The sequence below is a fragment of the Urocitellus parryii genome, chromosome 11, assembly GCF_045843805.1.
Source record: "Urocitellus parryii isolate mUroPar1 chromosome 11, mUroPar1.hap1, whole genome shotgun sequence".
Classification (NCBI taxonomy): Eukaryota; Metazoa; Chordata; class Mammalia; order Rodentia; family Sciuridae; genus Urocitellus; species Urocitellus parryii.
This window is the reverse complement of record NC_135541.1, coordinates 116,948,604-116,975,164: the sequence shown is the minus strand read 5'-3', so window position 1 is coordinate 116,975,164 and position 26,561 is coordinate 116,948,604. Positions and strand designations below refer to the sequence as shown.

At 37.7% G+C, this 26,561-nt stretch overlaps 1 protein-coding gene across 2 annotated transcripts; it reads left to right on the top strand.

The window, feature by feature from the left end:
• The first annotated feature begins 273 nt into the window (after window positions 1–273).
• Window positions 274–15,374, top strand: Mnda (myeloid cell nuclear differentiation antigen). Of its 2 annotated transcripts, XM_026407991.2 has the most exons (7): window positions 274–480; window positions 4,258–4,542; window positions 5,457–5,551; window positions 6,015–6,206; window positions 8,749–9,168; window positions 10,503–10,691; window positions 14,097–15,374. In XM_026407991.2, exons 2-7 carry the CDS (start codon window positions 4,278–4,280, stop codon window positions 14,229–14,231), a joined length of 1,296 nt encoding a protein of 431 aa, XP_026263776.2. In that variant the 5' UTR covers window positions 274–480; window positions 4,258–4,277; the 3' UTR covers window positions 14,232–15,374. The 2 variants fall into 2 exon arrangements, with proteins under 2 accessions (XP_026263776.2, XP_077659766.1); XM_077803640.1 differs by lacking the exon at window positions 6,015–6,206.
• Window positions 15,375–26,561: the final 11,187 nt, after the last annotated feature.

The window sequence follows — 26,561 nt, the reverse complement described above, 5'->3', positions numbered from 1 at the left end:
AAGTGACTGGGTCCTTCATGTCCCCTTTGGTATTTGAGCTTCATTTAAGTGAACTTTATGCCTCCTGTCCCATGTGTTAGTCTGCTAAACCAGAAAGTTCAACTATAAATATTTGTTTTCCTTCCTTCTTCTTTTTTTTTTTTTAAGTAAACATAGCTGAGCTCTGGCTCTCTGTGGTTACTAAGCCGTTACAGGAAGGACACAGTTCAGTTTCTCTGACTGAGGAAATCGAAAGCTATGAGCATTGATAGGAGGAGCCTTGTTGTGCTTCATCTCTTCTGTCCCGGGCTGTGAGTGCAGTGTGAGACACCCAGTGTTGCTCAAGTTATTCAGTGACTCTCCAGGGCTTTTTTTCTCCTGTGACCTTTGAAAACATCTTATTTCCTTAACATTTCAAGAAATCTTATTTCTCAAGCAAAACAACAGCCGCTTGCTGAAGCTCTCAAGAGGTAGATTATTGCTGAAGACACTTCCGAGGAGGTGAGTCCTGTAGGTGCTTTCTATAGAGACCATCTGGACACCTCCCCCAAATCACAAGATCACCAGAGGAAATCAGTTTGGGCTCTTCCGGGTGGGGTGGGGTGGGGTGGGGTGAGGGGAGTAGGGCTGAGATCAGTTATGCTGAGAACAGGGACAACTGCAGGGATTGATTCTCATGCTTCACTTAGAAAGATAACAGACCTCTTTATTCTCCAACACTGAGGCCTGAATAAAGCAAAGTGCATTTTCATTATAACAGATTGTGAAATAATTTTTCTAAGTATTTGTTGGCATAAGTTGATAATTAGAGAGGGCTTTCATTGTCCTGTCAGGCCTGAATAAAAGACAAAATAGTGACATGAAAACTTATCATGAAATGATTTTAAGGGAAAAACACATCTCAACATACAGTTGGATTATATGGTACTATCCCACTTTTACAAAACATAAGAACAAACAGTAGAAAATGCCTCCATTTCATAACCAGTTATTGCAATGCATACTACCTTAATATTAATAAACATATTTAACTTTTACGTTATCTCTACTCTATCCTGGCATTAAATATAGTATTTTAGTCATATTTGGACTTCTCCCTGCTTTCTTCAAAGTCAGAGGTGAACTTCAGTTGTGAGAGTTTGTATGAAAGAGGTGTGGTTGAAAGCAATTAAATCTTTTATGTACCAAAAGACAGTTGTTAAATAAAAAATTTATATGTAACATTTGGAAAGCATTATCTTTTTTCAGATCCTGGTATATAAACAATTTTGGAAATTCATGTGAAATTTTTAATGTGGGTTTCAGAATTATGTAAATGTTTGTTAAAACTTTATTTGATTTCTTAACTGTATTAATTATTTTTTCTGACTTTTTACTCTTTTTAGTAATAGAGATAAGCTAAAATATCAAACTTCAATTATGATTTTTCAATTTTTTTATAGTTGTCTTTTTTTTTTTTTTTTTGGTACTGTTGAACCCAAATACACTCTGCCTTTTCTTATTTTGCATTTTGAGACCCGGTCTTACTACAGTTGCCCAGGCTGGCTTTGAATCTGTGATCCTCCCCACTCAGCCTATTGAGTCACTAGGACCATAGACACAGGTCATCATGCTCAGCTTAAATGTCTATTGTTCACTTTGCATATGTAAATACATAGTGAAAAAAAAGAGAGAAATATGCTACATATTACTGTTTATAGTCATAAAAAGAAATACATAGTGACAACAAAAAACAACAAATAAAAAAATTTATTACTATTAGGTAAATAGGTGATTAGAATTGTTTTATTTTTCTTGGGCTTAAATCTTGTAGCATTAATGAAACTTCCGTTCTTACAATCAAGGTCCATTTATAACTACACAAAGAGATATACTGCTTGCTTTAAAAATACTGTTTGCATCATGAAACTTTTTTCAACATTTTAAGAATTTTTAAATGAGCTTTTGTCTACAATCTATAGATAGATTTCGTTTTTTAAATTCAAGTTTTGAAAACTCATCTCTTCACAGGTTTAACATTTAATGTGTATTAATTTAAATGATGTATTTTGGCTAGTCAGCCACCATTATTTCAAACTATAAGACTTGTTCTATGCCTCCTTCTCCTTTTGTCAATATTTTAAAATTTATATCTGCATTTTCCTTTCATTAGTGAACATTCAAGTCCTTCATTTCACACTAATTTTAATCCACCATTTTAATTTATTTCCTCTTTTTCTTCTCTTTGTTCACAGTCTTATTTTTACACATTGAAAGACCTGATCAAGTTAGTTTTGGGCTCTTATTTTTTAGACTGCATCATTTACTTTTTAAGTTTTCATTACTGCATTATATTTATACATAATACCGGGGTTTATTTCAACATAATCATACAGACATGGAATATAATTTGGTCCACTTCAGTCCCCAGTACTTCCTTGCCGTCTACTCCTCCCTCCCTGTTCCCCTCCCCCTACTCTACTACTCTTTTCTCTATTTGCTTATAGATTTTTAAATTGGTACTTTATAGAAAATACATGAAGGTGAAATTCACTGTGGTGTGCTCATATATGTACATAGAAAGATTGGATCAATTGCATTTTGTAGTTAGTTCCTCCTCTTTCCTGTTCCTTCTCCCTCCCTCTCAATGCCCTTCCTCTGCTCCACTGAGCTCCCTTCTATTTTCATGAAATCCCCTTTATTCCCCTATTTTTCTCTAGCATGTGCATATTTGACTACTTTTTTTTTCCTCATATAGTTACTTTCTTAGGTATTTATTACAAAAGCATGCTTGGTAGGTGTTTTTGTGTTGCCAATCTTCTGATTGTTAACAGTGTTAATCAATGTCACTCAAAATTCCATTTTGGCTACCTATGAAGTTACAGTTTCAAAATTATTTTGCCTTCAAGTTAGATTGGCAGCACCTCCTGAAACTAATACTAATAATAATACTAATAATACTAATACTAATACTAACTAAACTAATGAACTAATACTTAGCAGCTAGACATGTGGCTACTATACTAAAGTGGAATTTTACACTATTACACATGGACTTTTGCTACTTTACATCAGATGTTTTTTAAGTGTTTTTGTTGTTTTGTTTTTAAGTAAACTCACATATTCACAACTTCAGGTTTCACATTTTTTCTGGTATTTCAGACAAGTTCCCAAATATGGAATTTTGGGGAAACACCATTAAAAATTACTTCATGTATTTCTTTTTTCTTTTTTGGGGGGGGGGGTTGGTTTTGTCTGATTTTTGTCTCTTTATTCTCCTTATTTTAAATAATTTTAAACTTACATAAAAAATGAAGGTGTTGAACAACAACAACAACAAATTCCAGAAACATGTTTTAGCTTATCAGTTGCTAACATCATTTAGTTTTTTAAAATTTGGTGCATTATAATTATACATTAAAGTAGAACTTAGGGTTGAGGTTGTGGCTCAGTGGTAGAGAGTTTGCCTCACATGTGCAAGGCCCTGGGTTTGATCCTCGGCAACACATAAAAATAAATAAATAAATAAATAAATAAATAAATAAATAAATAAATAAAGGCATCGTGTCCATCTACAACACACACACAGATATCTATAAAATAGGACTCATTATATGTTCACATATGCATACAGCATGATTTGATCAGTTTCATCCCATAGTACCTCCCCTGTCTCCCCTGTCTTCCCTCCCCCTTGATCCCCTTACTTTACTATACTGTTCTTCCCTCTATTTTCATGAGATATATTTTTAATTGACCCTGTTTGCTCTCTAATTTATGCATATGAAAGAAAACATTGGAGCTCCTGACTGTCTGAGTCTGGCCTATTTCACTTAGCATGATGTTCTCCAATTCCATTCATGTATAAGCAAATGACATAATCTCATTCTTTATGGCCTGAGTAAGACTCCACTGTGTGTGTGTGTGTGTGTGTGTGTGTGTGTATCACATTTGTTTTTTCCATTCATCTGTTGACAGACACCTAGCCTGGTTCCATAGCTGAGCCTGAGTCTAACACTACACAGCCCATATTCTAAGCATTACAACAATCGACATTTCAAAATACCCCTTCACCACAACTACTCTTGACACAACTCAACTATCCCCATTGATAGGAAAGAACTTTTTTAGATTTCCCTAGTGCAGCAAGTCTCAACCAGTATCCCAAATGATATATCTGGTGGTTATACTTCTTTTTTGTTATGAATGCACCTGTGGCCATTTTCTCACATAGGCATATCCCATTTTTGAAATTTCTTTTTGAACATGTAATACTGTTATGCTGATTTTCTCTCGTAGGCTCACCCATAACTTGAGAAATGGTGAACGAATACAAGAAAATTGTTCTCCTGAAAGGACTAGAGGTCATCAGTGATTATCACTTTAACATGGTTAAGTCCTTACTGGCCAAAGAATTAAAACTGACTAGGAAAATGCAAGATGAGTACAACAGAATTAAGATTGCTGACTTGTTGGAAGACAAGTTTCAAAATGATGCTGGGCTGAACAAGCTGATATCAGTGCTCAAAGACATACCGATGCTTGAAGAACTTGCCGGAGAACTCAAAAAAGAGAAGATGAAAGGTAATTGGAAACCCAGCACTTTCTCCCTGACACTGCCCTACTTGTGCTCACCTTGCCTGACCTTGAATGAAACCCCACTTTGGTCTAAGTCGGTACACCCCTTTCCCAGTTTATGTCTCAGAAGCCATAGCGATGCTGGTACTTCAGATGCCAGCCAGTGGACAACTCAGGGCATTCTCTGTCGAGTGAATTTAGAAGAGAATGTATATTTGGGTTACAAATAAAAAACAAAAGCTAAAAGAAGGTCATGAAAGAGGTTTCGGGCATACTAACTGAGAAAGTTTAGAAAATAACAAAAGTATAAAAATCATGGTTTAGATTTTATATATAACCATTAACCAATTATTGCAACCAGTTTATTAATACTATACCATCATCATCATTCTCTCCGGTAACAAAGATAAGGCAACACTCTTAATGAACTTCTTGTCTTGTAATTAAATAAAAACGAAAAAGTCAAAGTTCACAATCACCATATCTCACTTCAAAAATCTATACTCTCTTTCCTTTCACTTGTTTCTATAACTTTAATGTATTGTATGAAAAACAGAATCAACCAGTCAGCATCATGAACACTGTGACTTTTTCAAAGGAGATAGGAGGAGTTCAGGATTGGAAAAGGTTTGACTGCAGTGTGTGGAGATCAGAGGACAGGAAGTAGATTAGCACACTGCACAGGGGATGAGTCAAAAAAACTTTGAGGAGCAGAAGGGGATGCCTGGGTTATGATGGCTGGTCTCCTTGAGCCAGGCTGAGCTAATGCAGTAGAGATAGACACAAGCCACCTAGCCCCACAGCAGGAACTTAGAGCCAATAGTATGGAAACTGCTTCAGCCATTCTACCCCATCTGCCCTGGGTTTACATGGGTTCCTTTTTAATGCATTTGTTGTGATGAGAATTATTTCTATCCCAGTAAAACCAAAAACCCCAGTGAAAAAGAAGCAAGAGGTAGATCCTGTCGCATGTACATCGATCACCAGCGACACAATGAAGAGTCCTGAATCTCAGGTAAGTGTGCTCAAAGTCCCCCAGAAGAACTGCGATGGCTTTTCCATTCAGTCTATCAGACAGTTATTCATTAGTTTCCCATCAAGTTTTTAAAGTTACCGATCTGCCTAATAATTGACCACATGACATAAATATATCTTCATTCCCTTTAGAGAGGTGTTAACTTGAAAATCGATAGAAAAATGCTTTGCCCATGTTTACCAAAAATAAAAGTTCTAATTCCAAGTCAGTCCCATTCTACCACAGAGGTAACTAGAGGAATGGTGTTCATAACTCTTTCTTCTCCCTTTGATGAAAATGTTTATGCCCCTGTCTTACAACTGTCCAGGGGATGGACTGCACTCTACAGATCCTACAAAAACATTTTTATTTATAATCAACCTACTACCTAATAATGAAAATGTGTTCTACTTCATTTGCTGCTGAGAATCATTAACAGGAAAGAAAATTAAACTATTTACAGAAAAGAAAAAAAGAAAGCTTAGAAAAGACTGAAACCAAAAAGAATAAGATTTCTGGAAGCAAAACAATTAAGAAGCCTGAGGATCAGACTCATCCTTCCTGTTCTACACTAGGCAGCGTGACCGCAAGCATGGACCATTTTCTACCTGCCCAGGTGCCAGCATCAACTCCATTCAGAGCTCCCCCAACAGAGGTACACTCTTCTTGTTACACTTTTCCCCAACCTAAATTTAGAAGTCAGACCTCAAAATTCTGATGGAAACCTCAACTTGGAAATAATACCAGTACTTAAATAGATCCACAACTTGGAAATAAATAAATATATATTATATTTCCATATATTATATTCCATATATATCCAATCTATATTTCCATATAAATTACCGCATCTTGACCCTTTGCTTGACAAACTTGAAATTATTGCTGAAGCAAGTTTTCTCTCCTGTGCTGATCTCAGGGTGGGGGAGGTGTAAAACCCAGCAGATTTAGGTGTGAGCTTGAGTATGTTCACTTTCCCCTCTTCCAGTCTCTTTCACATGTCTTCTCTTAGTTGAATAATCTGTTAAATTTTCTTCAACACACACCATGTTGTTCTTGTTCAGAATTTCTGCGCACCATGTATTTCCTCCACCTGGAAAACCCTTAGGTGCCCAAACCTAATCACCCTCTGAATCCCAATATGGATGCCTTGTCCTTGAGAACTCCTGCCTGAGATTCTGTCCAGACCAGGGGGGAAATGATGGGACTCACTTGGATAGCATCTCAATTCTTTCCCTCTCCAGTTATGACCATTATCACAAATGAATGCTCTGATTAAGTTGTGCCACTTTCAAATCAGACTTGTCCATGTTTACAAGGTTTAGAATCAGTGTCAGTTTAATAACACATAAAAAATCTACTTTTATTTTAAAGAGAGGTAGTATTTTTTTCCAGAATATGCATTGAAGATTCTGGATAAGAAAGATGAGTAACAGAAGGAAAATCACAACACCATCAACATTCTTTCTTATTTTTTTTTTCTACACAAGTAACACATGATTACTTACAACCAGTCAAGCAAAAAAAAAAAAAAAAAAAGCCTAATTTTTAATTAGCTATCATCCTACCAACTTTTTTCTTTGTATCTTTTCAGATATTTTTCTTGGAGCTGGGGATATAGCTCAGTTGGTAGAGTGCTTGCCTCACTTGTACAAGGCCCTGGGTTCAATTCCCAGAACCAAAAAAAAAAAAAAAAAAAAAATCAGATATTTTTCTTCATACTCTATAGTAAATTTTCCCAGTAGAGTATCCTACAATGATTAGTATTTAGTTACTTTCCTTATTCATTTAACATATCAGGAATACCTTTCTAAGTCCTTAAATAAAAATATAAATGGTTATTTAATGACTATATAATGTTGACATGCATAAATGTAGTTTGTCTTAAAAATAATTTTCTAATGATCGATATCCCACTATCCCAACTCCAGTGTCCTTCTCATGGACATGCTTGTACTGTGTCCACTGGAAGTCCTTTATGTCCAGTAGAGTGTTGAATCATTTCTTTTATGCATGCACTACAATTTTCTTGTCAATTTGAATCTTGTTGTTAGTAATGCTTTTCTTATGTCTGAGTCAATACTACTAACAATGTTGCTCTTGGAAAAGCGTTCCTTGTGGGGCTGGGGATGTATCGTGCACGCCTGGCATGTGTGCAGCCCGGGTTCGATCCTCAGCACCACATACAAACAAAGATGTTGTGTCTGCCGAAAACTAAAAAATAAATATTAAGAAAAAAAAAAGAAAAACATTCCTTGTGCTAGAGTAATTGGTTACACTAATAAAAAGTCAAATCCAAGTCCAATCACCCTCAGGTGAATACTGTGCATAGTGTACTACCAGGGCAGAGCATTTGCAGCACTTTGGTAAGTGAGGACAGTTAACATCTCTATATACTTGCACCTGTGAAGTTCAGAGCCTATTATTTCCCCACACACTTTCTCTTACAGATCAGCCAACTTCCTCTCTGTTAAAACACTCTGCTGAAATTCAGTGAGCCCAGACCACTGTGGAGAAAAGAGATAAGGAAAGCTATCTACCTGGTTTAAGGATATGGCTCTGAACAGAATACCTCTGCCTAAGCCTATTTAAAATAGGAGATTTTAAGCCAGCCAATGCCTTTCTCAGCACTTGTAATAGACAATTATTTCCTGGGAAGAGCTATTACAATTTGAACTCTCAAAATGGCCCTGAGTATTCTAGTGGTAACCAAAAACTTTTGAGATTGTTAACGTGATAATCATCCTTCTCCATTTTCAACACTACTCAATTTCTTTTTTTCTTTTTTCCTTTTTTTTCTTTTTTTGTATTGGGGGTGTCACTTAAGTATATAAAGAATAGACTTGAATTTGTTACTTATTATATTGCAATCTATGAGTTCAGTGCTTCATAAAAATGTCTTTATCATCTCCCACCTGTACTGTTCATGCTGAGGGTCATGCTTTGCTTTGGAAAGATTATTCTGTTTCAGTGGGAGCATTTGAACTTCCTCGCCTGCTGTCAGCTGCTTCTTACTTCCTCTAGATAAACTATACGGATTCATTAACCGTTCCTTCCTCTCGAACATATCTCTAGCTCTAATTATCCATGAAAGTTGCTGGGCCCAATATTGGGATTGAAATTTTTCTCACGGAAAGTTGATTTTTATATTTCCTCCTGAACTTGTAGATTTATTTCCCTGTGTCTGTTCAACCTAGCATCAGAAAAAGGCCCAATGTCATTTGGCTTCCAGAAGAAGTGTCCTCCACAAAGGCCCAATGATCGTGATGGTGCTGAAAGCCACAGACCCATTTGAATACGAGTCTGCTGAAGAGGGGACAAGTTCCATGTTCCACGCCACCGTGGCTACTGAGAATCAGTTTTTCCAAGTGAAGGTTTTCAACACCAACCTGAAAGAGAAATTTACAAAAAATAAGGTCATTACTATCTCTAATTACCTTGAGTGCAAAGGAATCCTGGAGGTAAATGACGTATCGGTTGTGTCTGAAGCTGGTCTTGACCAAAAGATCGAGGTCCCCAACAGTGTTATCAAGAGAGCAAATGAAACTCCCAAGATCGATCATCTTCATAAACAAGCACCAGGAACATTAGTGTATGGGTTGTTTATGCTACATACGGTAAGTTGTGAATTGCTTTTTTATTTTTCTCCACCAACATCTGAAATTAAATGTCTGCTTACTGGCTAAACGTTGGATCCTAGGATTCTACCCTGACTACAGACACAGAAGGGGAAATAGGACTAGGTGACCTTTTAACCTACTATTTCCCCAAATTCCTCCCCGAAAATTCTTTGCAAAAGTTTCACTAAGAAGTCTCATTTCCCTAGTTATCATTACCTATCCACAGTCACAGTGAGCAAGGACAATGCATGGCACAGAATGATATTCTTGGAGTCTTATTCCTTTGAACTCTATTGCAACTAGATAATTCCTCACTTATTTCCTTCCTTCCTTTTTTTCCCCTTTCCTTTTGTTTGACGAATGGATCGCCCAAAAAAGGATGAATTCTGCTTGTAACATGCATTCAGAGGAATAAATGGATTGATTATGTTCTCCTGAGTGCAAAAACATTTAATAGGCAATGATCTAATCATTCAGTCATATCTGTTGTATTTTACTTATTTCATCAATAATTCATGAAGAGTTTATTGAACAATTTAGAATTATTGTATGGCATGATATTTGAAAGGCAAGTTAATCTAATCTCCTCATCTAAAAAAAATACAGACATTTCACTGATAGATCAATGCTCAAATTCAGGGCATCAGTATTCTGCATTCAATCAATAAAAAAATTTAACAAACTTTTGTGAAACTCAACTAACATGAAATTAACTGCTTTATAACTGTATATACCTGTCTTTTAATATTGCCTCTTCATTTTATATTGATTACTTTATTACACCCTTTTTATATATGCAATTATAAAGTTGATGAATAACAGCTTAATGAGTGAGACTCAATGCAGTATGAAGTGGGGAACATAGGTTAACTGGAATAATGTTATTGGAAAAGAATAAGTCAATGGAGAAGGTTTCAAAAAACACTAGGAAGTCACTAGAACTTACTTGTTATATAGATCCCCTGTTGAACAGTAGTAAAAATGTCCATTTATATCTGCATAAACAGAGGAGACATAGAAGTTCACCAGACCTATGACCACATTAATTCCAGGTTTTCTAAAAGGAATCAAATCTATTCCTGAGGAGGAAGCATTACAGACCAGGAAGAAGAGTCATTGTTCTAGAATTGTTAGAAAAAGCCTAGAAGAAGAAAAGCAAAAATTAGGAAAGCAGGCAAAGAAAAGCAACATTATTTGAGAAGATCTTGCCAAGCTACATGTAGATCTATGCCTATAATCGACTTCTTACATTTTGTATTGACTTTGTCTCAAAAGTTTTCTTAAACATATGACGTATTTTCTGAAACTGAATGTTCATTTCGTTTTCGCAGAAAAAAGTGAACAAGAAGAACACAATCTATGAAATACAAGATAATACAGGAAAGATAGACGTGATGGGGAGTGGGAAATGGCACAATATCCAGTGTGATGAAGGGAATAAACTTCGACTCTTCTGCTTTCAACTGAGAACAATCAACAAGAAGCTGACACTGGTGTGTGGAGACCACAGTTTCATTAAGGTAGGAACTAGACAGAGAATAAGTTTGCCAAAAGGGAAATCAGGTTTTTTAGGATTTGAGAAACCATCTACGTGAACAGTTCAGTGGGTAAGAGGATTCAAATAATGCCCTTGCCTTGAGTAGAAGGTTTTTCTTGTTTCACAAGATATTAAGGAAATGGAACCAGGTGCGGTGACTCATGCCTATAATCATAGCAACTGGGGAGGCTAAGGCAGGAGGATCACAAGTTTGAGGCCAGCCTTGCCAACTTGGTGAGACCCTGTGTCAAATAAAAATTAAAATGGCCTGGGGTCTTGGTTCAGTGGTAGAGTGCCCCTGGGTTCTATCCCCAGTACCAAAAAATGAAAGGAAAAAAAAAAGATACTAAGGAAATGACATTCGTGTGGGTTTCAAAAGAATATTATAATTGTGCTGAATAATAAAATATCTCATGAAATTAAGAAGTCATTTTCAATAATGATCAAGAACAAGGGTTTTAAATAAGACACATCTGATTTGAATCCTGCCTTCAACACTCACTAGTTGACTAATTTGGGGGAAATAGTGTAATTGCTCTGCTAAAATAATGGAGCACTCCACTTTCTTGGGTTGTTTTGAACATTAAGGGAGAAAATGAATGTATATTCTTTATCTCACTGCTAGGACATGATGAGAAGTTAATCTAGATAGGTATCATTTTTCTAATCTGGGGGAAAATGACTAAGGCAAATTCTCTAAAGTGTAAACTAGCTCTATAAATTCTGTAGAGCTCAAACTCAGTAGATGTGGAACACCATAGGAAGACGAGGCCAAATAATTTTTTTTAAAAAAATGCTAGGTAAATGGTTTTTTTTTTTTTTGTCAGAAATATAAAATGGGAAATTAATTGTGAAAATCACTGAAAGGTGTGTAACCGTCTATCCCCAATACCAATAAATGCTGTTTTAATTGTGTGTGACTCTCCCATCAGGAGGGACAGAGGGTTTTAAAGGAACTCTTCAAGGTTACATTCCAGTGTGCTCTGATAGGGGGTTGCAGGGCGCCCCAGTAGCACGTTAGAATTCACTTGTTAACTTGGGAGTCACTCACTTCGCAGCTCCTCAGCAGGCACCTCCTTCCTGTAGCAGGTGTGTTCAAGGTCAGTTAACTAGGGGAAGAAAGGGTAACACTGTCTCCCTCATCTTGTTACAGGAAGGGGAGAGGTTAGAAGAGAGGAGAAAAATGAAACAAAACATGTTCTTTTAAAAAATAAACCTTAGAGCAATAGGGCTATATTCATAAGGTGAAGGGACCTCTGTTACATTTGTAAGATTTTCAGAATGCCCGATTCTTCCTGTCTCCTCTCTATATCTGTCTCTATATCTCCTCATGGAGATATAGAGATCTGATGGGAAGCTCTGAAACCAAACAGCCTGAGGACTTGGACGTTTTCTCAAAAAGAAAGCAATCTGGTAACCATGTTAGAAAGACACCTGAGAGAGAATCTAGATTTGGAGACAGGTATTGTAACCAAAAGCTTGGTCCTTGTTCCCGATGCCAATTCAATCATGAGGACACGATTTTGAGAAAAAGGAAAAAAAAAAAAGTTTTATGGCTTTGCTAGTAAAGGAGAAACACAGGGGACTCCTGTCCCAGAGGCTGTGATGCTGCCCATCAGCAGGAACAGGGGGATTTCAAAGGAGCTATTCAAAGGCTATATTCCAGGTGGACCCTGACAGGGGGTCCCAGGGCACCCTGATGGTGTGTGAGGATTCACTTGTTACTTTGGGAGATATTCACTTGGTAGACATTCATGACTTTTTGATTTAGTGAATTCAATGACAAGCACAGAATTTCCCCTGTCAACGGAAGTTGTCTTGCAAATCTGGGCATTCCCCTGGTAACCACGTGGATCCCAGAAACAGCCCTTTGTCATCCAGGGTTTCACATAGCTCAAGGCAATGATTTATAAACTGCTCAGGACAAAGGGAAAGTCAAATAAGTTTGGAACTCATGAAGGGAAAAAGTGTCTTTTGCAGGAAGATGATGAATTTGTGACTAAGTGCTGATGGTGAGAAAGAAAAGATTCAAGGAACATTCAAGCCTGATTCCAAGATAATGTTAAATGGTTCTGCAATTCACTAACATGGAGAATGCAGGGGGAAAGCATGTGCTGGGAAATGAAAGCACATTGATTTGAGCTGTCTTATATGATAGCCAAGAAATATCCATTGATCAATATGGAGATCTGTAGATCTGGATGTACATCTGTAGAACCAAACAGTAATTTTGTGCTAGAGATGTACATATTTTTAAGTTTAGAGAGACATGCTAAAATCCTTCCTTTGGATAATAATATCAAAAATAAATAATAGTTTAATAACATTGCATTTATATTAATAGAAAATACCTGCTGAATACTCATTATGTGCTGAGATTTGAAACCATGATAGAGCTATAGTAATTGTACCCATTTCATGGATGTAGATACTGACACTCAGAGACTGTAACATGCTCTGACATAGCCTATAAATGGAGGAACTGAGATCCAGCCAAGGCTGTCTGGTTCCAGAAGCAAGATTCTTAGGCGAGATGAAAGAGACTATCAAACAGTGAAGAAAGAGTCATAAGAAAGACAGGAGTGGCTGGAGATAAAGGATAGACTACCAATGAGAGGGAGGTCAAAGGTGAAATGGAAAATAGAAAAATAGGCAATAAAAACAAGTTGAAAGAGGAAGAAGGTCAACATAGCTCATGCCAGGCACAGATGACCAAGGGATCCCCAGGGATTTGGAATAACTTCATCTTAAAGCAAAAGGTGCCATCTTTTAGTGAAATGCGTGTCCTGGCCCTTGGCAAAATACCTGGTTGGTTCCACATGGTATCATGCTGTCTGTCTCAGACCCAAACACACACATTCCCACATACCAACCCACACAAGGGTCCACCAGGAGATTCTTGATAAAACTAATGAGAGCTAAACTCACATATAAACAGTCCAAGTAGAAATATTGATGGATTGTGACACAGAGACATGCCTTGATGCAAGAACCCATGTATTCTACCTCTACCTGCTAATCAGAGGAGAGCTCTGAGGAAACAATTCTTTAGGTCGCCTCCTTCCCCTTTTCGGATCCAATCCGTGCTGCACACTGATTAGAGTAGCTCTTCCTCTTTACTTATAGTTTCCCTTCACCACTTTTGAGGAACTCCTGTCATGTTCAAATACACCCACGATGGTCAGGAGGCTCCAGATGACGGGAAAGGACTCACTTAATATTGAATAATACCATAAAGAAGAAAAGTGAGCAAAAATTAACAGCCTTTGAGAGAAGGGAAGGGACTGGTGTGGCCCATGAGATGAACAGACATTGACGGGGCCACAGAAATGCAGGGCTTTTCCTCAATGGCTGGGATCTCACTGTGTCTTCTTTACCTCTCTTCAAGGTCATCAAGAGCGCAAAGAACAAGAAGAGAGAAAGCAATGCTAATTTAAGCCTGGAACTTGAAGTACAGAACTTCCCTATAAATCAATTCAGTGTCTTCAACAGTGATACGATTAAAGTTGAGAGTTTCATGTAAACAATAGCATCAGGGGCAATACCCAACCATATTAAGAGTTTTACGTTTGAATTGTTATTTTCTTTTTATAAAACTTTCTTATTATTTTCCTTTCTCTAAAACTACTTTTTGCTTTTATAATATTCATAATGTAAAAATTCAAATAAAAAATCTTTAAAAGGATATTATAGTTTCAATCTAAGAGTACCCCCGCCCCCAAATAAAAACCTCATGCTTTGTGAGTATGATCCTCAATACAACAAGGTTCAGAGGAAGGATTTTAGGTCATGATTAGGGTTTTTACATAATCACTGGATTAATCCATTTGCTGAATTAATCCATTGATAGCTGAATGGACTACTGGTTTGTAATCGTAGGTGTGGCTGGAAGAAGTAGGTCACTGGGAATATGACCTTGGAGTATTTTTGTCCCTGGCTTCTTCCTGGATGCCATAAGTGGAATAGCCTTCCTTTACCAAGCTCTTCTGCCATGAAGTTCTGTTCATCTCAGGCCCTGAACAATGGAGTTGTCCAGCCATGGACTGAGACAGGTGAAACGATGAGCCCCAAATAAACTTTTTCTCCTCTAAAAAAAAAAAGATATCTTTCCCACAAACTGCCAGATATGTTCTCTTTAATGCAATAGTGCACTGCTTTGGTGTGGTTGATTTGTGTGCTGTGAGGCATGCGAGGTGGAGCACAGGTTATCAGCCTTGGGGTCGGCATTCTGATTGTGATTTTCAGGGTTATTCCTAATGAAAGGGTAAAGTTTCTAAGCTGGAAAGCTTGAATGTAAAAGATTAGGTATTATTAAGTTCCTCTGTTACACCCAGATTCCTGAGATAGTTAAGACAACACCCTACTGGCCATTTAGCCTAGGGCCCTGTGCAGTTCCTCACAGGGCCCAGACCAATCAGTTTGAATATGTAACCCGCTTACGAATGACCAATCACCCCCGCCCGATCTGTTCCCACCAATGAATGTGCCAATCACGTCTCAGAGTTGTTGTTCAATTTCCCTGCGCCTCATGATGATTTGTTCTGATGTATGCAAAGCCTCCCGTCCTCCCCAAAAAGTGTACTTAAGCTCTGCTTGACCTTTGCTCTGGGCTCTGGGCTGCTCTCCCTTATTGAGTACGCATGGAGCTCCAGCGCGCTGGAATGGATCCCCAATAAATCCCCTTTTGCCAATTGCATGGAGTAAGTCTCTTGTGTGGTCTCTCCCTCCAATGCTCCGCCGGACCCCCCCTTACACTAAATCCATCTAAGCTTGGCAAGCTTGTACCCTGAGAAAGAGTTCTGTTGATCAAGAGAAAATAATTTAGGTTTTACAATAAAACCTACTCTATATAACAGTAAGTATTGCCTATAGAAATAAAATGTATAAAGTCAATATTTAAAATGCAGCTACTGTCTTTTTTTTTTTTTTCCTGGTGATAGAAGAGTAGCATATCCACTGTTTTAGTCAGTTTTTTAGCTGCTGTGACTTAAAGGTCTGACCAGAACAATTTTAAAGAGGAAAACTTTACTTGGGGGCTCACAGTTTCGGAGGTCTCAGTCCATAAACAGCCAGCTCCATTCTTTGGAGCTGAGGGGAGGTGGAACATGGTGGCAGAAGAATGTGGTAGAAAGAAGTGCTCACATGATGATCAGGAAGTAGAGGGAGACTCAACTCAGCTCACCAAATGTCTACGCCATTGGCATGCGCCCAGGGGCCCACCTCCTCCAGCCACATCCAGCCTACAGTTACCACTCAGTTAATCCCTATCAGACATCAACACACTGATTGTGTTAAGGCTTTCATAACACAGGCACTTCACCTCTAAGCCATATTCACCTCTTTTTTTTAATATTTATTTTTTTAGTTTTTGGCGGACACAACATCTTTGTTGGTATGTGGTGCTGAGGATCCAACCCAGGCTGCACTCATGCCAGGGGAGCGCGCTACCGCTTGAGCCACATCCCCAGCCCCCATTTTCACCTCTAAGCATCATCTCACACATGAGCTTTGGGGAGATACCTCACTTCCAAACCATAACACCATAGCAATAATATAATTCAATAAAATAACATGAATTGACAGTTTTCATGCTTTGAACAATATACAACTTAAAGATAAGAGCTCAAATTCACAAAGCAAGCTCTACAACTCTCCAGATGCCTGGGAAGATTTTCTGATTGCAGGCTAATGGGCATTTGGGAAATCGTGGCAGTCACACTGGGCACGGGAGGAAAATACCACTTCTCATGACACCTAAGAGCTGGCATCTTGAGAAAAGGAAGAAATACAGAGACGGATCCCACTTATTAGCTGAGTCCTGCGGTTGCACATCTAAGGGATGAGAAAATGTGACATCTACAGAGAGCATCTGCTTTGGGGTTGAGAACAGAAAAGAAAGGTAAATGTGAAAATAGTGCGGAAAGTACAGGATATTGCTGGAATAGTGACCCATCTGGTAAAAACTGGGTGTCAAACTAACAAAACAGGAAAGTTACATTTTAGGATTGACATAACCACATCAATGGTTATAACAGCTCAGTTCACAATAGAACCCCATAAGAATGGGGTCTTAATTAGAATAAGATATATTCCATATTCTGTGCTTGTGTAATTGTATCAAAAAGGATTTCTACTGCCATATATAACTAAGAAGAACTAATAAAATTTTTTAAAAAATAAAGAGAAATTTTTTTTAAATTTATTTTTTAGTTGTAGTTGGACACAATACCTTTATTTCACATATTTATTTTTATGTGGTGCTGAGGATCGGACCCAAGGTCTTGCACATGTGAGGCCAGTGCTCTACCGCTCAGCCACAACCCCAGCGCCCAAAATAAATGTTAACTGTAAACATTTTTAAGTAAAAATAAAAGAGCAAAGGTTATATAGCAAACTAACAACTGTCTCTCTCCATCCTAACAAAGCCTGAAATTGAGCCTCAACTGATTCAGATAGTCTGAGTTCTACTGAAGTAATATTGAGCAAAGAAATTTTTTAGGATTCATATCAATTAACGGTAATAAGAAATAAAAAATAAACTTACAATTGTGAATGCTCAGACAATAATTAAAACAACTATGAAAAAAATAGCCAGAATCAGTACCTGAAAAATGGCAGATTTCAAAAATGATCCAAAGTTTTCCTGAGACATTATTAAAAATTTAAATACATAATCTAAAATCACTAGGCTCATCTTTTAGCCAATATAAAATGATACTGGGATGGCCTAGGTATTATGTTTGTCAAAGATTTCCAGCAGATACTGTAAATATGTGCAAAAATGAAAAGTAAGACAGGCTAAAATAATTAGAGTTAAATATGTTGTAACAATAAGTGAACATCTAAACAAGAGAAGTGGAAATTATAAGAGGTGAATAGAAATTCCGGAACAGAACATTTTAGTAACTAAAATTTAAAACTTAACTGAATTAGCTTAAGAGCAAATTGAAGACTACAGAAGACAGAGTAAGTAAAAATTGTTATACTGTCTATTCAGAGGTATAGAGAGAAAAAAGTTGAAGGTAAATGAACTAATCTAAGAGAACATTGCAAAAATAACAGAACCCTCTTATGCCAGTAAGGAAAAGAAAGAAAGAAAGAAAGAAAGAAAGAAAGAAAGAAAGAAAGAAAGAAAGAAAGAAAGAAAGAAAGAAAGAAAGAAAGAAAGACGGAAGGAAGGAAGGAAGGAAGGAAGGAAGGAAGGAAGGAAGGAAGGAAGGAAGGAAGGAAGGAAGAAAGCTGGAGTTGTGGCTCAGCGGTAGCGCACTTGCCCAGCATGTGTGAGGCACTGGGTTCGATTCTCAGCACCACATATAAGTAATAAAATAATAGAGGTCTGTCAATAACTAATACAAATTTTTAAAAAAGAAAGAGGAATCTCCATATATAACTTAAAATTTAAAAAAAAAATAAAACTCACTGAAGCATTTTTAAACTCAAGAAAATGAAAGAAGAAAAGATTTCTTAAAAGATAATGCTAAAAATTACATACATGTAGAGCCATTGACTTACTGAAAAACAGGAATCAATCAACCCTAAGCAATCAAGATTAAAAAAAAAAAAAAAAAAAAAAAAAAAAAAACATCAAACCATTAGCATCACAGCCAAACTGCTGAAAACCAAAACATAGAGAAAATATTTACAGAAACCCGAGAAGGACAGAGAAAGACACTGGTGAAATATAAGACTCAGTACACATTACAAGGCTGAAATCTTATGCAGTGTGCTTTATGACCAAACAGAAATGCATGAATAAAAATACTTAGAAAATCCTTAAATATTAAGCACCCAAGTGTAGAACAGAAATACAGAAAAAAAATTCAATGAAGAGAGCAGGAAGGGCTGTTTCACATTTCCTTGCATCTTCCCGCCCGCCCTGTTCTCAGGCAGTCTAGTACGGAGAGAGATCTACTCCACAAAGGGGGAGACTGTGTTTCAGACCTCAATGCCAGGCCTGTCCGATCAAACCACACTGGCCAGGTGACCACAGCTCCAGACTTCAGGCCAGTAGCCATGAACCAAAGCACTAGGCTCTGGACAGCTCTTGGCACTACCTGGATCCCCAAGCCCGAAGCTTCGACCAATCCCAGCACCAGGCAGACCTCTGAGCCATAGGCATCAGCTGGTACCCACACACACAGCCTCCAGGCCGACCTCTGCAGATGGAGACCCTGGGCATGCTCAATGCCAAGCCACAAAGAGCAGCAACAGCCTATAAACCACACGAGGTTTCAGACCAGTCCAGAGCCAGGTTGGCCCCATGTACAGCTTCAGACCCAAGGCAGCATCAGATTGGTACCCACAGCTTTAGGCACCAGGTGGGCAACCAGGCACATAGGTCAGGCCAGTCCCTGGAGCCCCACTCTCCAGGCTGGTCACTGTAGTCCTATGGTCCTGCACACTCAGGACACAGACCAGCTCAAAAGACCCAAGGTCTAGGTCCATTCCAGTAGACCCAGCCCTGGATTAGTTTCCATAGGCCCAAGCTCCAGGACCACCTCTGTGGACCCAGGTTCCAGGTCGGCCCCATGGTCCTGAGACCCAAGTAAGGCCTCATATAACAACTGGCACCAGATTTTCATCTACAGTCGTGGGTTCCAGACAGGACACAATGGCACATGCTCCATGCCCACCTCCACACCAGGCCATCACCAGTGGTCCAGGCCTCCCCAGTAGACCCAGGTGCTAAGCTGGCCAATGCACACTGATCCTTTAGTACCACTTGCAGAGGATGGATTTGGGAGAACTTTTCTGACTTTTTAAAATTAGGGTCATTTAGTTGTATATTATCTGGTAGAAGAAACATCAGAGGGCACACACCACATGCTTTATTTGCTTATAAAGTAAAGGAGATTTAGGAGTCATGATCACGTTTCTCCTTTGTGGATTCTGGACTACAATCCTCTTTGACCTTCCTCTTCTTCCTCTCTACTCTTAACCTTAATATAAGATCAGCTCAATGTATCACAGAAGCAGTAGACTAGTCTTTTATTTTTTAATATTTATTTTTTAGTTATAGTTGGTTGGACACAATACCTTTATTTTATTTATTGTTATGTGGTTCTGAGGATCGAACCCAGGGCCTTGCACATGCTAGGTGAACACTCTTCTCCTAAGCCACAACCCCAGCCCCAGTAGACTAGTCTTTAATAAACTATCATGAAAACCCATAGTACCTATGGGAGTCACATAACATTCTCCCTGGTTTGCCTCATATTTTGTTTTTGTTAATTGGCCCATTTATGGGACATTTCAACTGCAATTTTCCACAGTATATTTAATGTATTTGATATTAAATAAAAATGGCCCCTCAAAAGTATATATCAGGTATTTGAGCCTTTGGAGCCTCAATGCTCTTTCAGAATTTAAAGGCCTCACTCCTGTAGTGCTGAGTCCATGACTCACTTGTGGTAACTGTCTTTAAGTCAGAAAGGCAAGGAAATTAATTATTGAAATCATGGATCTGAGTCACAGGTAAGAGCAACTAGGGCAAAATTCATGTACAGGTATTCCAAGAAGGATTCACAAAATGATTTTGAGTTCATACCCTATTATGTCAGCTAGCAATAACTTTAAAGTGTCACGTACTATGGAAATTGCCTGCAAAGCTGATCTCCTTCTATTCAGGAGGTGCAGTAAAGAATTGGTCATAATAAATGCTCCAACCAATATCCCATCTCTCCACTGACACTCTGGGAAGAGCAAAGGGGGAAGTCATTGAGTGACTCATCTTTCCCATTTGACCCTCTCATAGGGGGCTTTGGTGTCTAGGGACCCATCTGCTGTACAAGAAGCTGCTAATGATGGAACTTCTATCAGTCTTCAACACAATAAAAAGAACAAGAGGGTAACTCCACCATTCTTCATTATCAGTAACATATTTATGAGAAGAAATTCTATAGTTTCCCTGCCTAATGGAATAGAAAGCTTTGAAAATCAGTGGGAGGAGTCTCAAAATTGCCACATAACTACTCTTTCCCTGGGAGGAGGGCAGATGAGGGAGAGAGCTGTCTAAGGACATCATGAAACAGCTGGCACTAACCAAAGATTCAAGTGACCCAAACTTGTGCTGTTTTTTATTTTTATTTTTCAAATGATTTCATTTGCTTAGCCTTGCACATCATCCTGCAGTTCAGTGTCTGGAGAGGATTACTAATGTGCCTTCCTGCGCTTGTAAGATAGTGATTCCTGAAGTTCTCAAGCAGGTCTCAAAATCTACACTTCTGTGGTTGAAGTTCCAATGAGGAAATATCTATCAGATTGTCTGTAGAGAGAGTTCTGGGGACCTAGCTAGGAATCCCAAGGTCTCGGGGCATTTTCTCTTAACATTTTTTCTTTTTGTTCCTCTTTTGCTCCATTTTCTATAATATAAAGTCAATAGCCCATTTCCTCTCATATAAAACTCTTTCTAGAAAACTATTCTAAACTATTCTAGAAAACTTTTTCCATGAAGCTGTCATGTCAACTGACCTCTTACATGACCAACTGCATGATCTCATTATATTTGCCTCTTTATATAGTCCTGTAATTTTACCCTTGCTAACATTCTGTATGTTCTGATGCAGAGATCATGTTTATAAATGCTTGAATTCATTATAAGTAGCCTCACTACTCTCTAAATTAAGACCAGCTAAATATATCCATATAAGTGGCACTAAATACTGTAATATAGGATCATGAAAACCCACAGGTTTATGTGGCCTTCACACCAGTTCCTCCTTGATTTATCCTGTTTTACTCTTGCTTTATTGATAAGATACAGACGGTTTCCAAATTTCAGACATCGAGATCCTTCTTGACCCAAGACTTTCAGAACTGATCCACAGGACCTCCAGTGGATGATACATATTTTATAAGGTATCTCTCTTACCTCTTTGAACTGGGGTTTTCCTTAACAGGCTCAATATACTACATATAGATCAGAGCAGACATTCAAAACTCTGCATAGAATGTGGAATGACAATGACAATAATTATATTTCAATAACTATACTTTGAGCAGTTACAAGATGCTGATTCTAAAATCTCTGTTCTTTATGTAGGTTATCGCATTCACTCTTCATAACAGAGTCATGAGGTTGTTATTCTCTCTCCCCCTTCACACAAAAGAAAATTAAGGTACACAGAGGTTAAAAATCTTTTCAAAAATCTCAGAAATAATGAATATTAGAGACAAGATTTATATCCAGCTTTATGAAATATAAACCTTGATTAATTAATAATCATATATGGCTTTAGAATAGAGGTTATGACATGCAAATGTGAATACTACATTATGAAAATTTCAGACGTGACAATGTCATGTTTGGGATTTGTTTGCACAGTCCAGGCTCTGCCAGCATTCTTATGAAGAAAGGGGTACCCTGGGGGTGGCCAGAGGAAATTCTAATAAGAAACTCACTCTCCAGAAGAAGGTACTTCAATCCTCTCACTCTCCTCTCCATCAAGGAGAGCATTTTATGAGTTAGATAATAATGTCAGAATTGCTAAAAAAAAAAAAAAACCTGTGAAAATCAACTCAATATTATGAATATTGCTAATGGTGAAAATAAATGTCACAAATTATATGATTTTAGATAAGTTCCCTTGCCTTTGGTAAAAGGTATAAGAACCCACTACATGGGTAGCTTGTTTGGTTTCTTGACTATTTCTTGAATATTTCTAAATATGGTTGAGAATCCTGAAGAATTCTGGCTATAAAACCAGTGAACTTCTGCACCTGTACCTGTGTGTTTGATACAATCAATCCTTCCAGCATTATGATCATCTAAGTACCTAAAACCTCATAGAGCTGGGATTCCTAGAGCCTGAGTAGCAGATGACAGGACCCTATATTTTCTTGATAACAAAAGCTTATGTAATTAACACCCATCAATCTTTTTGTGTATGAAACCCAACTTTTTGTGTATGAAACTGTTTTTATAACCTATGAGGGTTAGCTACCAAAGCCTGACTGAAATAAATGTGCTTAACTAGGTTAGCTGAAGCCCATTTTAATCACAGGTAGATCCAGAATTTGCCAAATCCAGCATCCTGGAGATTTATACCTTTTTTCCTAAGAATTTACACTTAGGATTTTGATCCATTTTGGGATTGATTTTGTATGTGTGTGTGAAAATGGACCAATTTCATTAACTCATATTCAGGTTACTCACTAGTTATCTCTACCATTTGTCATGAATAGTATTTTCCCATTGAATGTGAAATTATATCCCCCAAATATATGTTGAAGTCTTAAACTGCACTACCTATGAATTCAAACTCACTTGGAAATAGAGCCTTTGAAGCTAAACAAGATAATCTGAAGTTATTAGGGTAGCCATAATCCAATGTGACTGTGCCTTTAAAAGAACTCATGCACATGGCAAATACCCTGTAATCACAAAGGCAGAGATTGGAGTGATGCATCTGTAATCAAAGGACATCAAACAGTTTTCGCACACCACCAGAACCAATGAAGGAAGCACAGGGTGTTTATGGACAACCACTTGTGAATGACATTAGTATCCATAGTCATTCACTATCTCAGGGAACACTGCCAGTATGTACAGAAGTACTAGAGCATGGAGTCAGAGGATCATTCCCAAGCCTACAAACTCTAGAGAAATTTTCCCAGCTAATTATTTGATCATTTGGGACCCATACTTTCTTCTTCTAATTTCTCCCTTTTTTAACAGTAGCACTCCAGATATTATATGCTCAATTCTTCACCCTTAATACTTAAAAATGTGACCTTATTTGGAAATAGATTACTCCTGAATAATTAATTAAAATGAAATCATTAAGATGACCACTAGTGTCATTATAAAAATATAAAATGTGTATGGGGACAGCAAAAACATCAAGTACAGATGAAAGTACAGATCAGAATGATACATCCAGAAGCCAAAATATTCCTGGCAACCACCATAAGTTACTTAAAAGATGTGGAACAGATATTTATTCAGGAGTAATCGAACTTACTGACTTCTTGATCTTTGACGAATTCTGCTAGAAAAATGGAATGATAAATGACTGTTGCTTAAGACCTCCAATGGTGGATCTTTGTTATAGTAATTTATGGAAAGTAATACACTCTGGGGGGAGGGGCTATTGTCCTTTCGGTCCAGAGCACTTAGTTATTATACTAACTTGTTCTTAAGAAAATATTTCAACAATTTGAGTATAAACTGTATAAAATTTCAATTCGCTAATTTATCTGCAGAATCTTAAAGAGCCCATTTTAACTAGAATGGATAAGTGTAAGGATGAGTGAATCACATGCAGGCTGCCCCTAGTGATACCATTATGCAACTATGAAGTTTGGCTTAGAACTAGACATAGTGGAACACACCTGTAATTCCAGCCATTGGTGACACTGAGGCGGGAGGATCACAAATTTGAGACCAGCTTTGGCACCTTAGTGAGATCCTATCTCAAAACTTTAAAAAAGAATAAAAAGGGGCCTGGGGTTGTGACTCAGTGGTAGAGCACTTGCCTTGCGTGTGTGGGGCCCTGGGTTTGATCCTCAGTACCACATAACAAAAATAAATAAAAACAAAGATGTTATGTTCATCTACAACTAAAAATAAAAATAAATAAATAAAATAATAAAAAAGGCTAAGGATGAGGATGTAGTTCAGTGATGAGGAGCCCCTGGGTTCAACTCCAAAATGCAAAAATAAATAATAATAATAATAATCTCAAAAATTTGACTTAGGTTCCCCAGCTCCATGAACAAATTATATTTCATCATGAAAATCCAACTTCCAGTCATTCTTTGAAAACTATCCTATGTCAAGATGGTCATTTTCAATTATGTAAGGACACAGTAGAAAAATACATAAGTAAAATTTAGATATTATTTCTGATAGAAACATTCCTAAAGAATAAAGTAATTGGCTTAGATTTAATAGAAAAAAAATAACTGAATCATTACATTAATTTACTTCTTAGGACAATCTCAGAGGAGTACAGTGAAATGTCTTACCAGTTAATAGGTTTCCTATCACTACCTTTTAAACCACAGAAAGTGGTTGAAATTACAGAAAAATATCTGGACCAGGAAGATATTGAATTAACCTCGCTATGGTAAGTTCGTTCCATGAAACTGGTTTCAGAGAGCTATGCAGATGAAAGTCCCCCTTCTATGTTGGCATATAGGATAGAAAACATTCAAGGGGGGTCAAGGCAATCAACATGTCCTCCTGCCCCATCGCATCAGCGATCTTTCATCCCATACTTAGTGGGATCAAGGACATGTTTGTGGATGAATGGGTGAGAAGAAACCCAAAGCTGCAGAGGAGACTCCTGGATTAACAGGTAACAAGAAGGTGGAACATAAGCCCAGGTAAACCATTGGCTGCAGACAGGGTCAGCCTAAGAGAGGCCATGTGGGCTGCAACCAGCAAGGCCATGGGGTGGAGAGCACATGCCCTTCAAAGAACATATCTTGCCATCATGTGACCTAGATGCCAGACATGGAGCTAGAAAACTTATTTGTGCAGTTGAATATCAGTCTTGCTTTGGTCCTAATCCCTTCTTTCTATACTGGTCGCTCTCTCCATTGGAATGGAATTGTTTGCTCTATGCCATTGCATATTGAATATAAGCACTTACCTTTTATGTTTACAGGCACTCACAAACAAGAGTTTAATTTCAGAGGAGACCTTGAACTTGAACTTTTGAGCTGGAGCAGTTGAGACTATGGGGACTCTTGGTGATGAACTAAATGCATTTTTCATTGTAAGATGAATATGTGCTTTTGGGGACCTGAGTGCAATATCATGGTTTGTATATGAAGTGTTTGTCAAAACTCATGGGTGAAATAGTGAAGTATTATTCCAGGGTAAACTGATTAAATTTTAATTGTCTAAATTAAATGAGAGCTGTAACCTAATCACAGTGGATTAGTCCATTTGGTGAATTAATACTTGGAAAGGATTATTGTTCTGGATGATAGCGATGGGAGTTAGGGTATAGCTTAAGGCAGTAGGTCACTGGAGTTATGCCTTTAGGGTTAATATTTTGTCCCTGTCTCCTTGTACTCACTCTCTGCTTCCTGACTTGCCATGATGTGAATTTTTTCCCCACATCACATCTTTCTTGCATGATGTTCTTCCTCATCTCAGACCCAGAGCAATGAAGTTGGCTGACCATGGACTGACACTTTGGAAACCCAGAGCCCCAAATAAACTACTTCTCCTCTAAGTTGTTCTTGTCAGGTTTTTAAGTCACACCAACAAAAGACTGACTTTCTTCTTTTCCTGAAGACTTGGCCACATGCATGTAATTCAACTTCTGGAAGATACAAATGGTCTTCAGATTGCAGACTCCACACTGGCATTTTGAATCAGCAAGTTGGCTAACTCTTCTGTCTGTAACCTGTAGTTTGCCTTTGGTGATCTCACATTCATGTGGAAGAAAAACTAAAACCGATCTAGTTCCTCTTTAGTGAGGTTTTCCAGGCTTGCTAGTAACAGCATTTCTTTATATCTAATCTCTATCTCTCAACATTGGAGTCACCCTATAAGAAATCCAAAGACATAAGATCACACCAGTAAAGGAGATTCAAAATAAGGAGAGATGTATATGTCATTTTCAATGAAAAATAAAATGACTATAGTACAGTAAATGATATTTGGACAAAAGATAAGCAAAAGCTCCCAACTGAGATATTCATTATTACTGAAATAATAAATCTTCAGAGTTTGTATGCTGTCTCTGAAATTCTTAGAGAACGGCATCCATTCTTGTTATTTTTAAAATAGGTTTATTGAGGCTTACTGTCATACAACACAGTGCATGTATTTCATACATATCATTTGAAAACATAAAAAATCAGTTGTGTATACATGTGTGTCAGTTTCTGGATT

Coding starts and splice junctions, on each gene's coding strand:
- Mnda (XM_026407991.2), top strand. CDS start 4,278: ATGGTGAACGAATACAAGAAAATTGTTCTCCTGAAAGGACTAGAGGTC. Junction 4,543..5,456: donor CAAAAAAGAGAAGATGAAAG/GTAATTGGAAAC, acceptor TTTCTATCCCAG/TAAAACCAAAAACCCCAGTG. Junction 5,552..6,014: donor TGAAGAGTCCTGAATCTCAG/GTAAGTGTGCTC, acceptor AACTATTTACAG/AAAAGAAAAAAAGAAAGCTT.